The sequence below is a fragment of the Cydia pomonella genome, chromosome 5, assembly GCF_033807575.1.
Source record: "Cydia pomonella isolate Wapato2018A chromosome 5, ilCydPomo1, whole genome shotgun sequence".
Lineage (NCBI taxonomy): Eukaryota > Metazoa > Arthropoda > Insecta > Lepidoptera > Tortricidae > Cydia > Cydia pomonella.
In genome coordinates, this window is record NC_084707.1 from 10,886,634 (window position 1) to 10,907,117 (window position 20,484).

The 20,484-nt window shown below is 37.8% G+C and overlaps 1 protein-coding gene across 1 annotated transcript; it reads right to left on the minus strand.

The window, feature by feature from the left end:
* Window positions 1–3,055: 3,055 nt before the first annotated feature.
* On the minus strand, window positions 3,056–19,512 carry LOC133517701 (chitin deacetylase 1). The gene is made up of 5 exons (XM_061851071.1): window positions 19,355–19,512; window positions 7,331–7,494; window positions 6,723–6,972; window positions 4,338–4,659; window positions 3,056–4,211 (listed from the first exon to the last, which is right to left on the minus strand). The coding sequence occupies exons 1-5, from the start codon at window positions 19,407–19,409 to the stop codon at window positions 3,383–3,385; spliced, it is 1,620 nt and encodes a 539-aa protein (XP_061707055.1). The 5' UTR covers window positions 19,410–19,512; the 3' UTR covers window positions 3,056–3,382.
* Window positions 19,513–20,484: the final 972 nt, after the last annotated feature.

Genomic DNA, 20,484 nt, shown 5'->3' on the forward strand with positions numbered 1-20,484 from the left:
ATCACAGAAGAAGTCTCCTTAATTAATAGTGGTGTAAAGTGTCGTGTGTTAACAACGTCACCTCGGAATTTCACGCCAAAGATAAATAACAAATTTTAATTTAATTGTTAATACCAATAATAACAATATACAATATTAAAATTAGTGGCATCTGGTGCTATAAATAAATAAATATTATGGGTTATTCTTACACAAATCGACCTAGTCCCAGGGTAAGCACAATAAGCTTAAGGTTATGTTAGACAACAATGATTATTTAGCTTTACTTATTGTGTTTTTTTTTTAATTTATTGAGAAACAAACAGTCTTAAAATAAACATATGAGCAACTTAGCTAATAGCTTAGCATACATTTTTCATTGTACTGCCTACATGCGCGCCCAATATATGAATGCCGTGCGTATTTCGTTCTGCTGTTAGAAATGCTAAATAATGCCTTACTGCGATAACTACGTTCATTTCTACGGGGGACACTGAAACCAATTTTATGTAATAAGATGTGATATTGATATATGTAGATAATTATATAACCACGAAAATATCATACAAGTACCTATTCACACAGAAATAGATACCTGGATAATCAAAAAACTGCGCGTAAAATGTAAAGCTCTATGTTACCAAATTTACCATGGATTGAACGCAAAATAAATATAAATAGGTATCTAGTACCTTCCTCATTCAACAGTGCAAGATAGGAAGTTCATGTCAACGAACTGACGATGTAAATAGTCGGAACTTGTATTACTTACTTATATCTCAAACTGCAATTATATCCCTTGCGGAAGGACTTTTCGAAACATTCAAGTACTTTTTAAAAAGTTGCATTTCTTGAGTGAGATTACAGATAATCATGCCGAATCGAGTTCTATGGACGAGAACCACTGATAAATATTGTGTAGAGATCAAAGATAATTGACTCAATCAATGTATCTTTGGTAGAGCCTATGTATAACTTTCGTTGCTTATGAGTTTGATTAAGTCCAACCTAAAGTTGACAATTTTTCAGAGATAGGTAATAAAGAAAGCCGAATGGCTGCCACTGCGAAGACTTACTACGCCTTCAGATGACTTTCACTGCTTTCACTCTCGGAGACGCACTCTGCATCGCACTACCCACTAAATACAACGTCATTGCACTAAATGATTGCAACTCTCTATTTGTTTAGATGATGCTAAACATTCTAATATCGCGACTTGTCCTTATTCGCTTAGATTTACATCGCGGGGTTGCAAAACAGATGGAAAGTTAGTCAGGGCTGGTGCTAGGTATGCAGATGACTGTAATGTGATGATGTGCAACTGACGCCCACTAAAGTGTCGTGTATAATGGTGTGTTGGTGGCGCCCGCGACTATTGTCTGCGTCTGCCGCTTGGCTTGTCATGCGTGTCATTGCAATGCGTCAGAGAGACATACAGTTTACCATATACTTATTGTACCGCGGGAATAATGAAAGCCATAATGAAAGGCTCGAAATAACCAAACAGTAAACAGGTCCTGTATATCCTTCGAAAAAATGCGGTTACACGACAAAACAAACATAATACAGGTTGCAACAGTATCAATATAATTTGTTATACCGGTTTTTTTTAACTGGAAATATACTCCAGAGCAATGAAATGGGTTACTGTTTATGGAAATTACCACACAAGGGATCAGGTTTTGACTGCCTTAAGTGTAGTTAATGTCCCAATGTCCCAAACCACACGAATAAGTTTTATGGTCATTACCCTTTGAAAGATAAATTTGTTTTCCTCCTTCACAAACACTACTACGTTTATATTATACCTATATTATACTACCTCAATATGTTATAGGTGCTGTGTAAGTGTGTAAGTCTTACGAAGTAGGTATCTTATTTGTATTTGTGGTGGTGTACCTACTCCTCGTACCTACATTTAAAGATGGAATGTTGTCTTGGATTCGTGCTTTAAGTAAAGCCATATTGCTTATTAATTTAACAGTGTTAAAGAATTATCTAGATTTATTTATACAGTTGTTATTTTAAGATTAAGATAGTGGCAGTTAGCAGACCCATAGAAATATATTGTTAGAGTTGAACGGTACTCAGTTCGTATAGTTACTCGTACTGTTGACTATGTCATGCCAGTCACGTACATCTTGATCAAGTAGCGCTGGTAGCTAATATAAAAGTTCAACTTTATTATTAGATATCGCCGTCGCTGATTTGCGCAGCTGTGGCGATAATAATAAACACAGTCTATTCGGACTGCTTTACCCCAATTAAAACTACGGATCATTTTAGGAATAGGATGTCGCAAATGTTTGACGAGAACTGGTTTAACTTAATTACTAGTTTACTAATATAATTCTACAAATTACATGGGAATGTCAAGGTTGCTTACAGTTTTACAGAGACTTAATGTTGTTTGATATAAGTCCATTTAAACAGGTGTATTTTTATGTTAAGTAAACAGTCAGAAGAGGAAAGACTGCTGTTACATATACCTACTCGTAGGCAATTGGCGAGCTTTTAATGATCAATTTTCAAAAATTCCGGAATTATCCTCCTGGTGGAAAATAGTCATTTTCATCACACCAGTGCCACTACCGGTCCCACTCTAATTAATACATTTAGAAAAAGTCGGATGGTCTATGAGGGCGAGATACTGTCGCGCCCGGCGCCCTTCCTGTGCTAGCCCTACAGCTCGGAAAGGCTCCCTACAAAAACATCAACGTTTTATATTATTCACAAGAGTGGAAAAGTACTTTGATGCATATTTTGAGTATTTTTCTGCAGCCTGTTGGCTAGTTGGATGGACTTTTGAGTGATGATTTTGAATGATAAATATTTATTACTAATAACTAGTGTTTTCCGCGCATTGGTATGGTAATTTTTGTGTGTTTCACTCGGAAGTAAAGTTTGTTTAACCCTTGAAACACTCGACATTCCACTTTTCCTAATTTTGGAATCTTTCGCGAGCTCGGGTATCATATTAGCACAAGCTCTTTAGTAGTCATAAATTCAATTATGTAAAGTAATGCACGATATACATTTTGGATAGACTAGGAGTGGAAAAATAAAATAGAGATCTATTTTGTATTTTATATTTTAATTTTTTATCAAACAGACTTACATAAGAAAAATCACATAAGTATTAAACGGTCCTATTAAATATTCATGTGAGCTATATTACATATAGTTAGGTAGTAGGTACACTTACACTACGAACGGGATTATGACCCGGTACACTTCGACTTTACATGAAAACATACTCAAAGCTTAAACATATTAGAGTACCATTCAGTGAAAATAATATGGTCATTTTGGCTCTGACTTAGAATATGTTATCCATGCAATTTCCACTCTCAATTGAATATGAACTAATTTAGAGCGCGTGGGCTCGAGATCGTCTCAACTCTAGTAATGGCCGTCTCCCGTGGGGTCATTGAGCCAGGGATAGTTGACGGGGCACCGCACGCACGTCTGCAGGTTGATGGTCTCACCGGGCACCTCCTTCGACGTTAGCTTGCACGAGTGTGGCACCCAGCATGAGGGGTTGCCCTCCACCGCACACTTTTCCCTCCACGGCTCGAAGTTCTTAGCTTCGGTGATCGTCCTAGGATTCTGAATCCATTGGATCACTTGAGTCATGGTAACGAAGTATACGTCATTATGACTTTGGAGAACTTCGTCGATCCAGTAGAGGAAAGCTTCCAAAAATTCGGGATTATTCTTCAACCACGCAGCGTGGAAATAAAGCCCCAATGGAGCACGGTTTTGGTCGTAATGGCGATCAAAGTTGTGATTGAGGAAGTTATAGAACTGGTCTCCGGTTAGAATATTGGAGCAGGAGTCTACCATGGCGCAACCAGGCAGGTATTCGTCGTTGGTCGGGTCTTCGCGACGGTCCAATTCGTTCATGACCATTTCCCAGACGGCGTGGCTTCTGGTAGGGCAGCTCTGCAGGTTACCATGGCAGCGATGAGGCATGCGGAAGTACATGGTGTACGGCCATAGAGGTGGGTTGGACAGTGGCGCAGTGATCGTACTGTCGTACAAGAAAGCTTGTTCCTCCATCATGGTAAATTGGTTGTTGCCGCCGACGCGGAGGTAGGGGGCGCGGACACCGACTACACTGTTGTCTGTCACGTTGGCGAACTTCTCAATGATGACCCTCATGCCAGCCATTTCTTTGCCCCAGTCATCGACCGTGGCATTGCTCCAGAAACGCTCATCATCGTTATGCCTAGGAAAAAATTATACGATATAGCGGCTTATTTAATGTAAATATTCATGGAAGTATTTTATTAATGAAATCTAGCGACGAAAATGTAGTTTTTGAAGTTAAACTTAGTTGGATTGGTAAACTTACGTGATTGAGTGCACGGCAATCTCGTGTCCCTTGCGGTGAGTCTCCTGTACGGCAGAGTAGTTGGTGTACTTGTGGGAAACGAAGAACGTGGCTTTGATATCACAACCATTGGGGTTCTTGCGCTTGCCGTTAAAAATTTCTTTGTACAGTTCGATGTTGTTGTTGTTAATGGCGTCATCAAAGGTAATCGTGATCATCTGGGGGACATCACGGGATGGCAAGTCGCCGGGGATTGTGGTGCCATCCTCCGAGCAGAAACAGTCGGGCAATTGGCACTGGCTTGCGTCGCAAGGCGGAGCCCTGTTCGGATCGTTGTCGATATCTACAACAAAACATATTACTGTTAGGAACCTACACTGTTTTGTAATTTTATTTCAACGCAGTCGCAACGGTCAATTTGCAACTCAGATCTTAATTAAACCGGTATATTATACAAGATCATATTTCATAGATTTAGGTTTAGAGTGTTTAATTGGCTTATAATTACAGGTCTTGTTAATCATGTTATTTTGTTACCGTAGAATTTGCTGTTACGGTTGTTGTACCTTTTACAATTTTACTAATATATAATAAGTACCTAAGTAAATAAAGTTTTGCCTATATAAAAGTAAGTTCAGTTAGTTTTGTGTAATATTATTATTTTAAAATTTAAAGATTCTGGCAGTCGGCGTGAGCGTAGTGTAAACTCGTATGAGTATCGGATCGAGTGTCGGAACCAGTATGGGTACTTTCGCTTGATCAAATCACTCGCTACAGCTGACACCCGATTGGATTTCACTTTTTGATTCCATTATATGCTCGTTGATTCATCGCAATAAAATTTAAATACGTATCTACACATGTGCCTAAGATGTGTTGGGGTTATTCCATAAATAGAATAGTTCCAAAATTTCAACAAATCTTTAAGATAAAGCAATACTGATACGCTGACAACATCAGTGTTTTTGTCATTTTCACTGTGATCACTATATTGACCTATGTAATTACAAGTAGGTACATGATATTTTCTACATCTAGTGATATTTTTCAAAGTATAGTAATTTCATAAAACGATGATCAGAAAACTGTGAATTTTGAATCAATCCAACCACAAATATTACTCTAAACTCGTCCAACAGTCTATCGGAATAACGCTAACATACTGTCTTGTACCGTACCTATCTATGTAAGTACTTGGGTACAATTCAAATTGAGCATCTAAATAAAAAAAAATCCAATCACATACCTCTTTGATTTGTGCAGAATAGAGGTTGAACAATAATTCGTGTTTGATTTAGTTAACAATTTTTACACAAGTGATTACTTTAATTCTTTTATTAAAATACAAAAGAAAGAGATCACGCGGACTGGTTCCAGCAACCTTGGAGCGCGACAAGAGTCAGCGCTTTGTGATGTAAGCGTGTTTAAGTAGAACCTGCTTTTCCCAGAACGCCTGCATTAAAATGTATTGCGGTCATGCTGAAGCAAAGGATACTCATTCCAAAAACTCGTGGGGTAAAATGAAACACGCGAATTAGCTTTTAATAAATCGTTAACATATTCGATCTAATATGAATAAAATAACACCCCATTTGCTTAAGGTATATATTACGACATGGCAGTGAGATGTTTTTTTAGGCCAAGTGATTGGCATTTCGGGCAGGTCGTTCGTCACGCCTTACGGGCTAGTTTTTATTTGTAAAGGCGCCATGTTTGTTTTAGATTGGTTTGCATTAAATAAATGTACGGTTAAACACATATTACAATGAAATATACATTCAATAGTCATTTAAAAAAATTGAATCGAATTAAGTTGTTTTGATTACTCCGTAATCATGCACTTTTAAGAGCGAACATGGTCTTATCATCTATTTATACACTTAAAGTTTTAGTTAAAATATTTGTATAATGTGCTTATTTTAGTAAAAACAAACCTGGTCCGTTAAATATACAGAGTACAGACCGCTATGTGTATTTACACCTACGTACACCTACGTACTTATGCATTCAATAACTACGTGTACGTATACTACATATTGCAATGCATAGCAAAGTCTTAACCAGGTATGTGATAGAAAATAGGTGCTAAAACAAAGGTTGTCTCCGACTTTATGAAAACTCATCAACACTGTGAACTGTGCCATGACTTAATAACCAGTTGCATTTGTAGCAGGATTTATAGAAATCTCAATAATTGATTTCTCCACGTAGGTACTTACCTAAAATAATAACAGCGGGCTGTTGTAACAGCCGGCAGCAGCAGGAAATGAGAGTCGTAAGGTCATCACGGTTATTATACTAATTCATATATGGAAGCATATGTTTATACTACATTGCCATGGCTAATTGGCTGAATGCTGAATATGAGTGGCGCCCGTTGGACGGGCAGAATGTGTGTAAACTTACCACAACTGTTTTCGTCGGATCCATCGGCGCAGTCTTTCTCGCCATTGCAGAAGAGACCGCGTTCAATGCAGGTGCCATCTCCGCAGGCCAGGAATCCGTCCTGACACAGAGGCTCCTCTGTGTACAGCAAAGGCTTGACTTTGCGCTCCTTGTTCTTCAGTTTGCAATTCTTAACGGCATCCTTCCAGTCACAAGTTTGCTTCTCGATATCGAAGAATAGACCAGCCGGGCAACGGATAGCTTGAATGCCCTACGATTAAATATAATTACCATTAAAAGCTCTATTACATTACAAGTTATTATTTATCAATGCGATTGATCGATTCATGATGCATTCTCAATAAGTAAGTATGGTTAATCGATTCGATAAATACTTGCGGAATGTGAACGGATGCGTAACTGAGAATGTTACGCATGTCAAGGGCAACATAATTCTGAGTCCTTATAAATGAATAAAAAGTCTTTGAGTGAAAATAAACTGTGTATAGTAAACGTTTATAAAGTATAATTGGTTTAAATAATGCTGTTCAACTGTTTAAGGCCGTCGTCGTGCGTGAGAGAGTGGAGTGTGCGTGTAAAAGTAGTATTTTATTCTTGTAGGTACTCACCGAGGCGGTGCACTGGATGACGTCGCGACAGTTGTCGCCCTCGCCGGCCACCAGCCGGAACCATTCGCCGGCGTCCTTGTCCTTGCATAGCTCCTGCTCCAGGCTCTCGTCTTTCTTAGCCGTGTCGTCTGCCTGCCGCTTCCATCGGTGCCCGTCGGCAACCGCTGCCCGACAAAATAAAACACATTAAAATCACATTGAAACACGATTTGTTCCAGTTTCGCTTTAGATGATTTCGGGTCCGTAGCGTGCATGCATGTTAGGCGCATTGGTCACCATTACCGCATACCTCCTTCCTAACACACTTACGTTGCATACTTGCAATCGATTGCAAATTACTATTACACACGAATAATGCAGCTTGAACAAAGCGAGTATTGACATTTCATTTACTGTTTTTATTCGTTTTAGAACTAAAATGTCACTTGGAAGCGTAAAATGTCAAAGGTAGTGAGCGTACGTGACCTTTGACTGGCATCGAAATGTCAGCGCTTGGGCAAGCGACAAGGACGACTCTTTCTTAGTTCTTCTCGTTATAACAAATTGTAAGATTATGTATGACATTTGGTGCCTTTGTGCGCTTCTCGACTGACGAAATGTTTAGAATGCTGTTTAAAAATCAAGAGATTAGTTGATATCCTTGAGTTTTTCATATAAGTATATTTAGGCAAGATATATAGCGTCTGTAGCTTGGAGCACACTCAATGTCTATCAAATTGATTTAATTACGTATTTGCTTACCGCAAAAAACAATTAAATTACTATTTTACACAACACATTTAGCAGTGACACAGTGCGCTTAACTATGCAAAACCGATAAAACATTGTTCCCACATTCCATTTTATCCTGCTAACAGACGCAGTTTTTATCAATTAAAACTTACAGAGGCGTTTGCTAATAGGCAATAAGAAAATAGATACGGGGCGTGTGTGCACGTAACATGAGGAAACTACGCTCTCGCAATATTATCTAACTGTCTCGCTTGCGAGAGCGTCTGGCCGCGCCGGGGCGGCTGCAGCCCAGCCCTGGTGACAGCCAGCTCTAACCAAACCAAAATTTGCTTCGTACTATTTTGAGTACATGGGTACTCAAAAAAGTACGTAGGTTTCCTTACAAATATTCGTCGTCATGATTAGTGATCCTACGCCTCCATTGCTATGATTTTACGACAGCTGACTTTCGGCCCGATTCGAAGAATGAGATATGATAACGATAAGTTCTCATTTAGATATCGTTTATATGTCGTATAATTGTCAGAAGCAGCTCGATTCGGGCAACCAACGCCAGTTCGTTGATAGATCTTATTGGGATAACAGCGGAATCGAAATAAACGTCAATTTTGACATGTCGTTTAGTTATCGATCTTTTAAAGATCTTCCAAAGATCTTAAACGTGTCTTAATCATTATTTGAATCGGGCCGTCTGTCAATCTTTAAGGACAACAAGTTAATTTATAAATTAATTAATTACGCATGACGGGGACTATTCCCGACAATGTAGGGCCTTATAACTAACTAATTCAGCGTACATTTTTCTTGAAACAAGAAAACATGTAAGTAGGTGAATTATGTACAGCGTCGTCAGCCATATCGTTTATCAAGTATTACGTGATTTCAGTAAGCTCAATCGATAGATGTAATAACATATAGCATTGTTCGCCGCGAGTATTGTTTCGAGCACCGAATTGCGGATACATCTTCATTAGTAGTGGTCATAGAACAGTGCTGCACCGCGCACGCGCAGTGTTGTGCAGGTTGCCCCACGACCCTAGCTCAGCTCGATTGCTCACTCGATTAGTACACAAGGCTTTATTCTTGCATGCTTAATAACTCATTGTTCCTAAATTTATTGCCGTTTCGTGTCGCAATATGTGTATGTCAACTTTCTTGTGCCCATAACCTGCAATAGTAACTAATAATTCGCAACACGATAATCGTGAAAAAAATAACACACTGACTATGAGGTTTTTTAAACCATAATTATATGTACGTATATAGGTAAGTGTGAGCTAACATCCATCAGATTGTATAAATATGTATACACAGTTAAAACTGCATAGGTTACGTGTTACCGCCCGAAATGTGATAAAAAACACGTTTTCTTTGACCCGGATCTACCACGTGCTTAGCAACTTTGACTTGTTGATTACGATCTCTTGACATTCACCCTTTAATATTGATGAATAATAAATACCTATTGTATTGTATATCTTTTGTATTTGATGAAAATTGCAAACTGATATAATATATTATTATAACTGGTAAAGTCGTATATTAACACATTCACCGCTGAGCTACGGTTGTAGCGCTACGTCGTAGCCGATAACATGGATTTCCCGGTATACATATAGCAGAAATGCTTCGTAGAAGCAAAACGACAACGTGTTGTGATTAGCGCTGAATGGGTTAACTGGACAAAATCTAATAAATATGAAAACTACCCATGAAAAATAATATTATATTCATATTCATCTACGCTTAAAACTCAATGAAGAAGCAATGAGCAAAATATAATATATATGTAGAATACTTATAGTGTTCGCATAGAAATAGCACGCGCGTTGAAGTCTTTTGTTCACGGGCGGGTGTCAAGTTTATTTATGCACAGTTATGCAAACGAAACGGTGATTGTGTCATTATTAATTTTTCGACCCAGTAGCAAAACGTGACAATAAGTATCATAATAAAAGATTAATTTGTTATTATATTTATTATCATCAATCTGCTATTTGTCACCAAGTTTAAGCCGTACGAATTGGGTGAAATACCAACTTGCAAGACAAATTTACTTTGTAAATTATTAAGTAAGTACCGGAAATCCTTTTTTATACCAAAGTTAAAGAAGGCGACAACTCGTGTGATACAGACGTTGCGTCCATTCGCATAAAACGTAACAAAAGAGCCATATGATCAATAATTACTGTATTTTCATTCATTCCGCAAGTCACTAACAAGAATCGAAGCGCTGAAGTAGAAAAAGTAGATAATCTATAAGTACGTATAATTGAGTGGCTTGATTACGTTACGCAATGTGTAATATGTAGAGCAAAAAATCAGAGGGTTAGGTTTCTCGTGGTCGCGAGCGAACGAGCGCGGCGCAGTCTCACGCGCGCTGCTCTTCTATTATTAGTTTTAATTTATTTACATAGTTTACAGTACATATTATGGTGCTACTTTACCGCACTAGTCCCTTCGGTCGTGTTTTAATTTATCGCACTTCGCACTTGTATCGTAATGTACTATTAGTGTACTTGTGTTTTAGATTTTCGTTTGGCCTGTTTACGTATTGATTAGTATAGTGCTTAGTACGAGTATATTCACTTGCTGTGAACGATGTTCGAATTGCCATTAATATGTCATAGTTTTCAATTGCTTGCTTGAGTTAATACTCGTAATAATGCAGTATTTAATTACTTTTCATGAAAAATTAAAAAGCCTTATTCAGCTTATTGTGGGACTTACTCAATTTGTGTAATAATGTAAAAAAAAACAATATTAATAATAAATACAAATCTTCGAAAATGAACTATGCCATTTAGTTTAATTTCGTTGCGAATAAATAAATGCTAGCAATTGGTATTTTAAATGTTAATTTCTTATAAGTAGTTGGTAGATATATTTCACATAAATACATGGCCAGAAATCTCAAAACCAGCTATTAAACTAGAATATCGCTTATTTAAAAAAACAAATGTGTGTTATTGATCAATGAGCAAGTCCTTGTTGCCGGCCCGAGCTGGGTGCCACGAGTTATGGAAATAGCCAGATTGATTTAATAGTTCCAGTTTACCCATACATTTAGGAAACTTGCTACAGATTTGCCATGTTTTGATAATTATTGTAATTTTCACATAGCTTGGGTACCGTGACAGCTGTCAAAAAATATATATAACCTAAAAACTTAAAATATATATATATTTATTTAATCTTGCACAAAATTACAAAAAATGAGTACTAATGGCGGACTTAACGCCTTGAGACATTCTCTACCAGACAACTATTGGGCTAAACAGAAACAGTTTGGTGCAGGATTGTACTTATAAAGAGTTCATATGCATAAAATAAAGATTTTTTTTTTTTTATATTCAAAGGTTGTTGGCTAATTTAGGTTGTTTACTACTTTGATACGTACTCAGGTACTGATTACTTTTGCTGTATATAAGAATATTTTTGGTTATGCATAGAACCTTCATGTGATGAGACTACGTCTATAGATGGACATCACATCAACCATTCCCGTTTCTTACAAATCCTTTCTATCCGAATCCGTTCTAGACGTTTAGGAGACGAATATAAAAAATAAATAAATAACCGCAGTGTCACACCCTAAGCGCATACAACGTCTCTATTAAGGTGGTTCGACTAGGTTACCCAAAGCTTAAACCTCACTAGATGGCGCCACAATTGCAAATTTTGAGTTTTAATTTTTTTGTGGAGTAGTCTTGGTATTTCTATACTGTAAATTATGTTTAGCGCACTCTTTAAATAAATATTGAACTATTACAACAAATATTGGACACTTCATTGTACAAAAACTACCCCTTAATGTCGACAGAATGTTTCTTGACTCTATTTCTAAGTATCACTCACACATTCAAACAGTCTTATTGGGATCCTTGTAGTAGACAATTTGGCACAGCGTGAGTAGGCTTCAATAGCGTTGCGGTATGTACGTGGATATACATGCAAGAGGATGTGGGTTCGAGACTCAATAATTTTTTTTTTTGTTATCAGTATTATCAAGTACCTATTATTAATAAATTATTTTATGAGAAATATGAGCGTTTTCCATAAAAATATTAAAAATCTGATTCTCACACATCATGATATTTTTGGGTTCTTCCAACTCAGAATCACTAGCATAATCAATCCTCGTGCTAAAAAAACCCGAAAATTTGTATTGAAATTTTAGTTTTACACTGAAATTTCTTTCACACTAAAATGTGACGTAATGGTATGGATATTTTAGGATATCTTTTTTTAATGCTAGGGTGGAGAAGATTCTAAGTAGAATGAACCTAAGAAAGTCCAAATTTGTAAGTCAGATTTTCCGGTATTTTTTTCAATAAAAAACGCTGTTTTGTTCTAAAATTAAAGCAATCCCTTACTACCCAGCCTTTAAAAATGTAGGTACTATTTTACAGTAGAATTAAAACATTTTTTTACGATACATTCAATTAAATTACAGTGAGTTACAAAATTGCATGGCCTTCTATTTATAACCATTATAAAAAGAAATGAGATATTTACCATGTTTGTTTATATTATTGATTTCCCGATATTTTGACACAACTAGAAGTTTCACACAATGCCTAGAGATAGAAAATTATTTATTTATTTTATTTATTGTCAATTTCATTCAACGGATCACATCATATCCAATTTATGTGTTTATGTATTGCATTGTTTTGTACCTAGTTGGTTATTAAATTCTGTTACTGCAATAATCTTTATCTACATAAAATATACCAACGAAAGTTTAATAAAGTATATATTAAAATGAAGTACACAAAATCAGGAATTACATATGACAATATCATTCAAAATCGCCTCCTCTGGCTTTCACACAGGCCCTCAAACGACGAGGCCAGTCATCAATAGCGGCACGCACGATTGTCATGTCTAATTCCGTCACTGTCTTAACTATGGCCCGCTTGAGGGAGTTAAGATTTGTGTGGGGTCTAGCACAGGCTTTCTCCTCAATAACCTGCTATGTGGCATAATCCAGGGGGTTAAGGTCCGGGCTGGAGGACGGCCAGTCTTTGTGGGCAATAAAGTCAATTTTGTTCCTTCGAAACCAGGCTTGAGTTGTTTTTGCCTTATGTGCAGGAGCTGAGTCCTGTTCAAAGATCCATGGCTGGTTTCGAAATAGGGTGTGGCTTAAGGGCTTCACTATTGGTTCGAGAACGGTTTCCAGTTTCCGGTTTTCACACCTTTTTCACAGAAATGAATCTGTGTTAGCCCTGAGTATGACACACCCAAAATCATATTTGGCGGGTGCCCACATTTGTGCAACGCAATAGGGTTGTTTCCATCTACAAATCTTAGGGCATAATTGTATCCCAATAAATTCTTTTGGATTATAAGAACATGTTAAACTACTTTTAGGGGACCTGTAATTATGGTCATTACAGGTTTTTGTAAATATTGAATTTAAAATATCTTTTGGCACACGTCACGTGACCAAACTCGAAACGTCATTGAAGATTCTGATGACGTCACAACTCTCGGGTTGACACTGTTGACAGTTAGGCGATTAACAAAAAATGACAAATATCAGTTGACAGTTCGTATCTTCTACGTGTGTATGTAGTTACGTGTCAAACCATAAACTGTGACGTCACACAATTTTCAAAGAGCGTTTTGGGCGCGAAAGCATCTGTCAAAATATATTTTGTTAATTTAACATATTTAAAGCCATTTTTAGTATAAAAGCTGAATTTTAAGGCAACTTTTAGTTAATATAGAAAGTAATACAAGCGTTTCAAAAAATTGGAAACAACCCTATTACTGCGATACGATTCTCTTTTACGACGAGATAAGCGTTATGTGTGGTATATAATTATAGCTCACAAATCCGAGTTTGATTTCTACGCCGCTGAATAGGGATACATACCACCACATTATGTCATTTATTTATTTTTTCGGTAGCATTTGTTTTAACGGAAATAAAGAGGTTGCAAATCGAGTAACATAACTTCAGAACAGATATCATTTGATATTTACCAGTCGCTTTTCGGTGAAGAAAAACATCGTGAGGAAACTGGACTAATCCCAACAAGGCTTAGTTTTACCCTCTGGGTTGGAAGGTCAGATGGCAGTGGCTTTCGTAAAAACTAGTGCCTACGCCAAATCTTGGGATTAGTTGTCAAAGCGGACCCCAAGCTCCATTGAGCCGCGGCAATATGCTGGGACAACGCTAGGAAGAAAGAAAGAAATCGAGTAACAGAACTTAGTAACCAACTAGGTATAATAGTTATGATGTAAATGTCCATATCATGTTGGAGTCATATATGTATTAGCCAACTAATTATTCAAGATCAATACACTTAGCTCCCTTAGGTATTCGCCTAAGTACAATCTCGGGCAAAATTGAGTTTTATCAAAGTGAACTAGTTTCTAGGTCATATTTTCTATGAATTGGTCATTTTTGTAGACTCCAGACTCTTTTTGTACAGTTACACTTTTCCTGGTTTTTCGCGGACCAGAATATCGATGATTTTTGTAACTTGATTTAGACGTTGCTATCATTTTCAAACCAAAAGCACATAAAATCACAATTCAGAACATGCGGCAGCGTTGTTTTCTATCAAGTACCTCAAGCACCAGGGCGGCTACCGGGAAAATCGAAATTCGTCAATTTCGGGCATTTTTCTCTGTCACTCTAATTACGTCTTAGTGAGAGTAAAAGAGAAAGATCCCCGCAATTTGCGAATTTCGGTTTTCGCGGTAGGCCCCCAGGTCCTGTCAAGTTTCAGCAGTGTTGCCAGGTGAGCGGAAGAGAATTATCGTACTTGAGTGTCAATATTATTGTATCGTTGAAAAAAATATCGTACGCCAATCAAAAAGGCAGCCCCTAAAAATGTCTAGCAAAATAAGCTTAAATTTCGAATTAATAATAAAAAAAATACAATTTTCGTCTAAATTGCGCAAAAAATCTGTTTATGTTTGTGTATTTTTGGGATAGACTCAAACGGTATACAGGAAATTGTGACATTTTAAACTTTAAACTTACACCAAGGAGCCGAACACCCAAAAGATACTAATTTTAGCCTATTTCTGAGAGAAAGTGTCATATTTTGCTTCAAATTACTAGACTTTTAAGGTGGCATCATCCAAGGGCTGAAATTATAGTACTTTAGTGTACGATAATGCTCTTTGGAACATTACGTCATACCGGGGCCCAAATTATCGTACATGTACGACAATTATCGTACGCCTGGTCACACTGAGTGTCAGTGTCGACAGAGTCAGCTAAAAACGCGTCAAACATCGCAACGTCGCGCCGATGGCCGCCCGAGGCATGGAGTGGCAACGTCGCAATGTATTTGTACACGACATTTGTCACACACACATGAGTGAAATTTATAAAAATATAACGTTGATTATTGCATGATTTCTGTATGAAACAAAGTTTTTCTATTAATTTAGCGCAAATGAATATTCGAAAGTAGATAAATGCGCAACTATTTATGTAATAATATTGTGTAATTAATTAATAAATAGCGATTGTTTTTTGTATGAAAATCGAACCACCTTAAGTCTCGTGGGCCACGGCCACGGCAGCACCCGCGAAAAAATTAAAATAGCAAAAGATTAATAGACATAAATGTTATTTTGCAGTCTGTAGAAAAATGTTTGAATAATTGACGTGGATTTGAATTAGTACCTATATATAAAGGAACAATATTGGTAGAGTTTGAAACAAATATTTCATAATCATTATGATTTACCTATTACCTAATTAATTATTTTGGTTGAACTAAAAGTGTCATCTGTTGATCACATCTGTACTGTTTAATGAGTCAGATCCAAAAATTTTATGATAACACAAATTAACATATTAATTAATGATGTATGAATATAAGTAACCTTAAAAAGGTTTGACATTTAATTTAGACACGGTATAAATAATGATAGCGGAATATTTCCAGTCTCGCCTCATCAACATAATGTTGTAGGTCAAAGAGTCAGTTAATAGAGATTGATAAGTCATATATCGCTGCAATGATTGAGTTGCACTTTAGAGATAGGCGTGATGAGACCTTTAGCGGTTAAATAGATGTTTTAATGGCGGGTCTCGAGTCGTGATAGGGCGGCGCACCTCGCTGCTCGGGCGCACGTGTTCTGAGTAGCGAGTGTTGACAGCGCACCTTCCAGAACCAAGTGAAGTACAAATAGACAGTTATGTTGTGCGACGGGCGCGGACGTCGACCGAGTGCGTGGCTAGCATACGCAGTTGACCTTATGAATATTTAGTACCGCCTCTCTACTTTCCTTTTAAAGGAGCTCCCTTCAAACTCGAGCATTTCACTGATAACAGGAAAATGACGCAAACACATCGACACATTAGAATACGTGACGGAAGCTTTCAAACAGTCCATAACAACACGTGCTCACGAGAAACTTGACTTTCAAACGCGTGCGGGGAGCGTCTTGTAAAGAAAGTTGTCTTAGAAAGAAATTAAAATATGATAGTCGATAACACATATTGATAATCAAGTTATATTATGAATGCGACAATTTGAAAATATCATTAACGAAAAAATACTTTATTTTAAACAAGTCACTTGTTGAATACGGTGTTGTGGTGTCTCTATACATACACTATGACTACGAACAACGTATCACTATTACTGTGTAAGGACATAAATACAATCACAAATAACCCGGCTGGGTTCTGATTGCTAGGAAGCCATGATTATACTAGTCGGTCGTTGCTAATGGTTATGATAATTAAGCGGTGCAGTAAATTGTAGATTAATGTATAGCGTAACTTTTAATTTATTTGATGAAGTACATTTTATCTAAAGAAATATGTAGGCTTGCTTCGTCTTCAGGTCTAAACTTACGCGTTAAATTCGTTGTTAACGTTCAGTGGCTGGTTTACGTTATAAGTAATAAATAATGAGCCTAATAACAATAGAGAGTAGAAATAAAAAAAAAAAAAAAATGTCAAAGATGGTAGGTATATGGTTACATCACATCTAAAGGTTCTCAGAGGACCCTATGATGAAGCTAGACAACAACAACAACAAGAAACAACTAGAGTCTTTACTCCCTATTGTCCCTACATATAGTTCAATGAACCATCAAATTAAAATGCGTTTTTTGAATAAATATGTCTTAAGTCGACTATGTTGACACGATGTACGACAAGTTCAGGAAAGTGGTAAAAACGGTAAAACTAAACGTAGTTTCGAAGAGCAGCATTTTCGATTCAAAAACCTGTTATTGATTGATATGATGTTTCTACATAGATATACATCGTAAAAGCGTGACATATAAGCGTGAGTGAGATGCAATATACATATTTCCGTACGTAAGTACTTAATATCTTTTTACACGCGATTTTCGCATCCCGATGAGCCGTAGAGCCATAAACGTCTACGCTCGTAGCACATCACTACGCGCGTAGCATCAACCCTTTAAAATTTGAGTTGCCGGGTAAGGATGTCTCACGCTTAACAGGCCCGTGCCCGGGCGGAGGCGTCCGAAACGAAGCTTCGGAAGCTTCAGCACGGTCACGGCCCGGTGTAGCGTGAGTCATCCTTATAGGGCGTGATCATCGATCACCCGTTATAGAAAATGAAGATCCTTAAAGTAGTACAAGATGTTATTGTTACCGGGGATCAATGGAGTTTCTTTCTCCGTATGTATCCATTGTGGTAAAGTAGTCAATCGGCCCGATTCGAAGAATGAGATACGATAACGATAAGTTCTGGTTTAGATAAGTTCTCATTAAGATATCGTTTGTATGTCGAATAATTGACGATTCGGGCGACCAATGTCACTTTGACGTTAGAAATATCGTAGATAGATCTTATTGGGATTACAGCGGAATCGAAATATACGTCATAATGTACGTCAATTTTGACATATCGTTTAGTTAACGATCATTTACTTTTACGTGTCTTAATCATTCTTCGAATCGAGCCGACTGTTACTACAAGTACTGATAATGGAAAACGTTTTTGACTCCTAATATTTGACAGTCAATATTGTCATATAAACATTTCTAACCTACTCGTAAGTTTAATTTCTAATAAGGTTAACATTTACCTACTTACCTAGTTAAGTAGTTAGTTACATTATACCAAGGTTAATTAGTTAGTCAGCTTAGTAAGTTGTTTTGCACAAAGTTGATAACAGGTTTGTAATTATTACGCAAACAATAAACGATCATTTGTAATTCCAAACGTGATTCTATACTTAGTGTGTAGTTTTGACCTAAGAATGAAATGTAATTTTTTATGTCACTCTGTATAAATGAACATTACCTTTTATTTTCTAATAAGTTAGACACATAACAATAAAAAGATACCTATAACCTATTCAGGATTTAGTTTCTCACTTTGATTTTAATATTTTGTTTCAATTCTGATTATGCCTTGCAATAAGTACAAGTAAAATAATGGTTGCACTTGTTCCAGCTCATCAGGCCCCACCTAGTATAAAAGAAAAGTGCGTATGTTTTGGTGAGCTAAGTGTCAATAGAAGTAGACGGAGCTTTACAATGGAATTTGATAAATAAGATAAGAACGGTGTTGATGGCGCAATCCGCTCGTGCGGGCGCGAGGGTGCCCGGCGATGCGGCTGCGTGGCGCGCGCGTGACGTCAGCGGCGCGCGCGCGGGCGCAACCCAACACGGAACGAATGTGAAAGTTCCCGCAGTCCGGCGCAAGCGCGCGCCGCGCCAGGTGCTAAACAGTTGTTTTACCAAACACTTACTATTGCAAAATATTAAACATTGCTCAACTTATACCCTGTTTTGACTGCCTACATTCCGATGTAAATTTTTCATTTGTGACCTTTAATACGTAAAGGCGCACTTGTTGCATCGACCAACACACATAGGTATCAGCCAAAGTTATCGTGATTATCTAATATAGGTACTGAATGGTCAACTATTATTACCAAATAATTATAGTTTTGATTTCATAACAAGGGAACGTTTTCCCGACTAGCCCATTTACTAATGTTGCTAAGTAATGAAGTTCACTGGTTAATCACACCGGCATCGGCATGAGACTGGCACGATAGGTACTTGCAGATGTGAGTCGAGTGTGAATATCCTTGAAGCGCTCGCGACGCGTTGATGTCCTTTAACCGCGCGATGCACGGCTGCATTCGCTCGTAAACTCTGCGGAAACACAGCCTACCTCGCGACGAGTTAGGGTCAATTTCACTGTTCACTTGTGCGACACTGACGCAAGCACTGACTAATTAGTGTGACGTCGCGTACCCGTGACGTCGCGAGATGGGCGGCGTGTGGAGGCGAAAGGTATAAAGGTTAGGACTCACCGCAGGCGAACAAGAGGCACGCGGCCAGAGTAGTGACACGGGCGGAGCGCGCCATGACGGGATCACAACAGGTCGCTGCGCGGCCGTCGCGCGGTTAAATAGTGGCCTCAATAAACGCCCCGCGCGCCCCGCTCGCCCACGGCGCGCTTCGCGATGCCCAGCGCCGGCGCAGCACCGACTGCACTCCTCGAGCAGGCGTCTGGACCCTGCAGCCCTAGCCCGACCCGCCCTTCCAGGCGCCTATGCTTACCAACAAACACACCCTTGATTTATACCTGAAACATAGTTCGTTCGTTAATATATGTAAGGAAGTACTTGTTGATGTACATTTCCTTTTCACTGCAGCGGCTCGGGTAGGTTCTCTTTATTCCTTGTAATCACTTAGCAAATTTGGATTTTAGGGATTAATTTTAAAGTGGAATTAACGATATTAATTTGAATTTTCATCGAAGTGGTGAGGTAAGGACGACCGGTCTGGCCTAGTGGGTAGTGAGCCTGCCTATGAAGCCAATGGTCTCGTGTGTTCGAACCCTGGTAAGGGCATTTCTTCATGTGAACACAGATATTTGTTCCTGAGTCATAGGTGTTTTTTATATGTATATAGAAGTGTATTTATCTTTATAAGTATGTATATCGTCGCCGAGTACCCAAAGTACAAGATTTGCTTAGTTTAGGGTTAGGTCGATCTATGTAAGGTTGTCCCCAAATTTTAAATAATATACAAAAAAAATTGTTGAACTCGCCATGTTTGTAACAATTTCCCGCCTTAAAAGCCTCACAATCCCAAGATTCCACCTTTTGGAATTTTTCCCTTGCTCGGGTCTCATTATTAGAACGACGGGTTTGGTCCCTTTTTAAACAACTATCGTCAGTGGCGAGTCTCATTGGAATAGGAAACGTAACACATTGAATTATGGAGTTAATCTTTTTAATTAAAACTTGTTATAATAAAGTGATTATGTCCTGTTAGATTGACTAGTTAAAAATATGATAATAAGTAAGTTCATATATTTTACAGTACATATGGTGCTGCTTTACCGTACTAGTGCGATAATTAGCACATTACGTAACTATGTCGAAAATTCAAAGGATCATATGTACTGTAATAGTACATTACGATACAAGTGCAA

Coding starts and splice junctions, on each gene's coding strand:
- LOC133517701 (XM_061851071.1), bottom strand. CDS start 19,409: ATGGCGCGCTCCGCCCGTGTCACTACTCTGGCCGCGTGCCTCTTGTTC. Junction 7,495..19,354: donor GTGCCTCTTGTTCGCCTGCG/GTGAGTCCTAAC, acceptor TTTGTCGGGCAG/CGGTTGCCGACGGGCACCGA. Junction 6,973..7,330: donor TCATCCAGTGCACCGCCTCG/GTGAGTACCTAC, acceptor ATTTAATCGTAG/GGCATTCAAGCTATCCGTTG.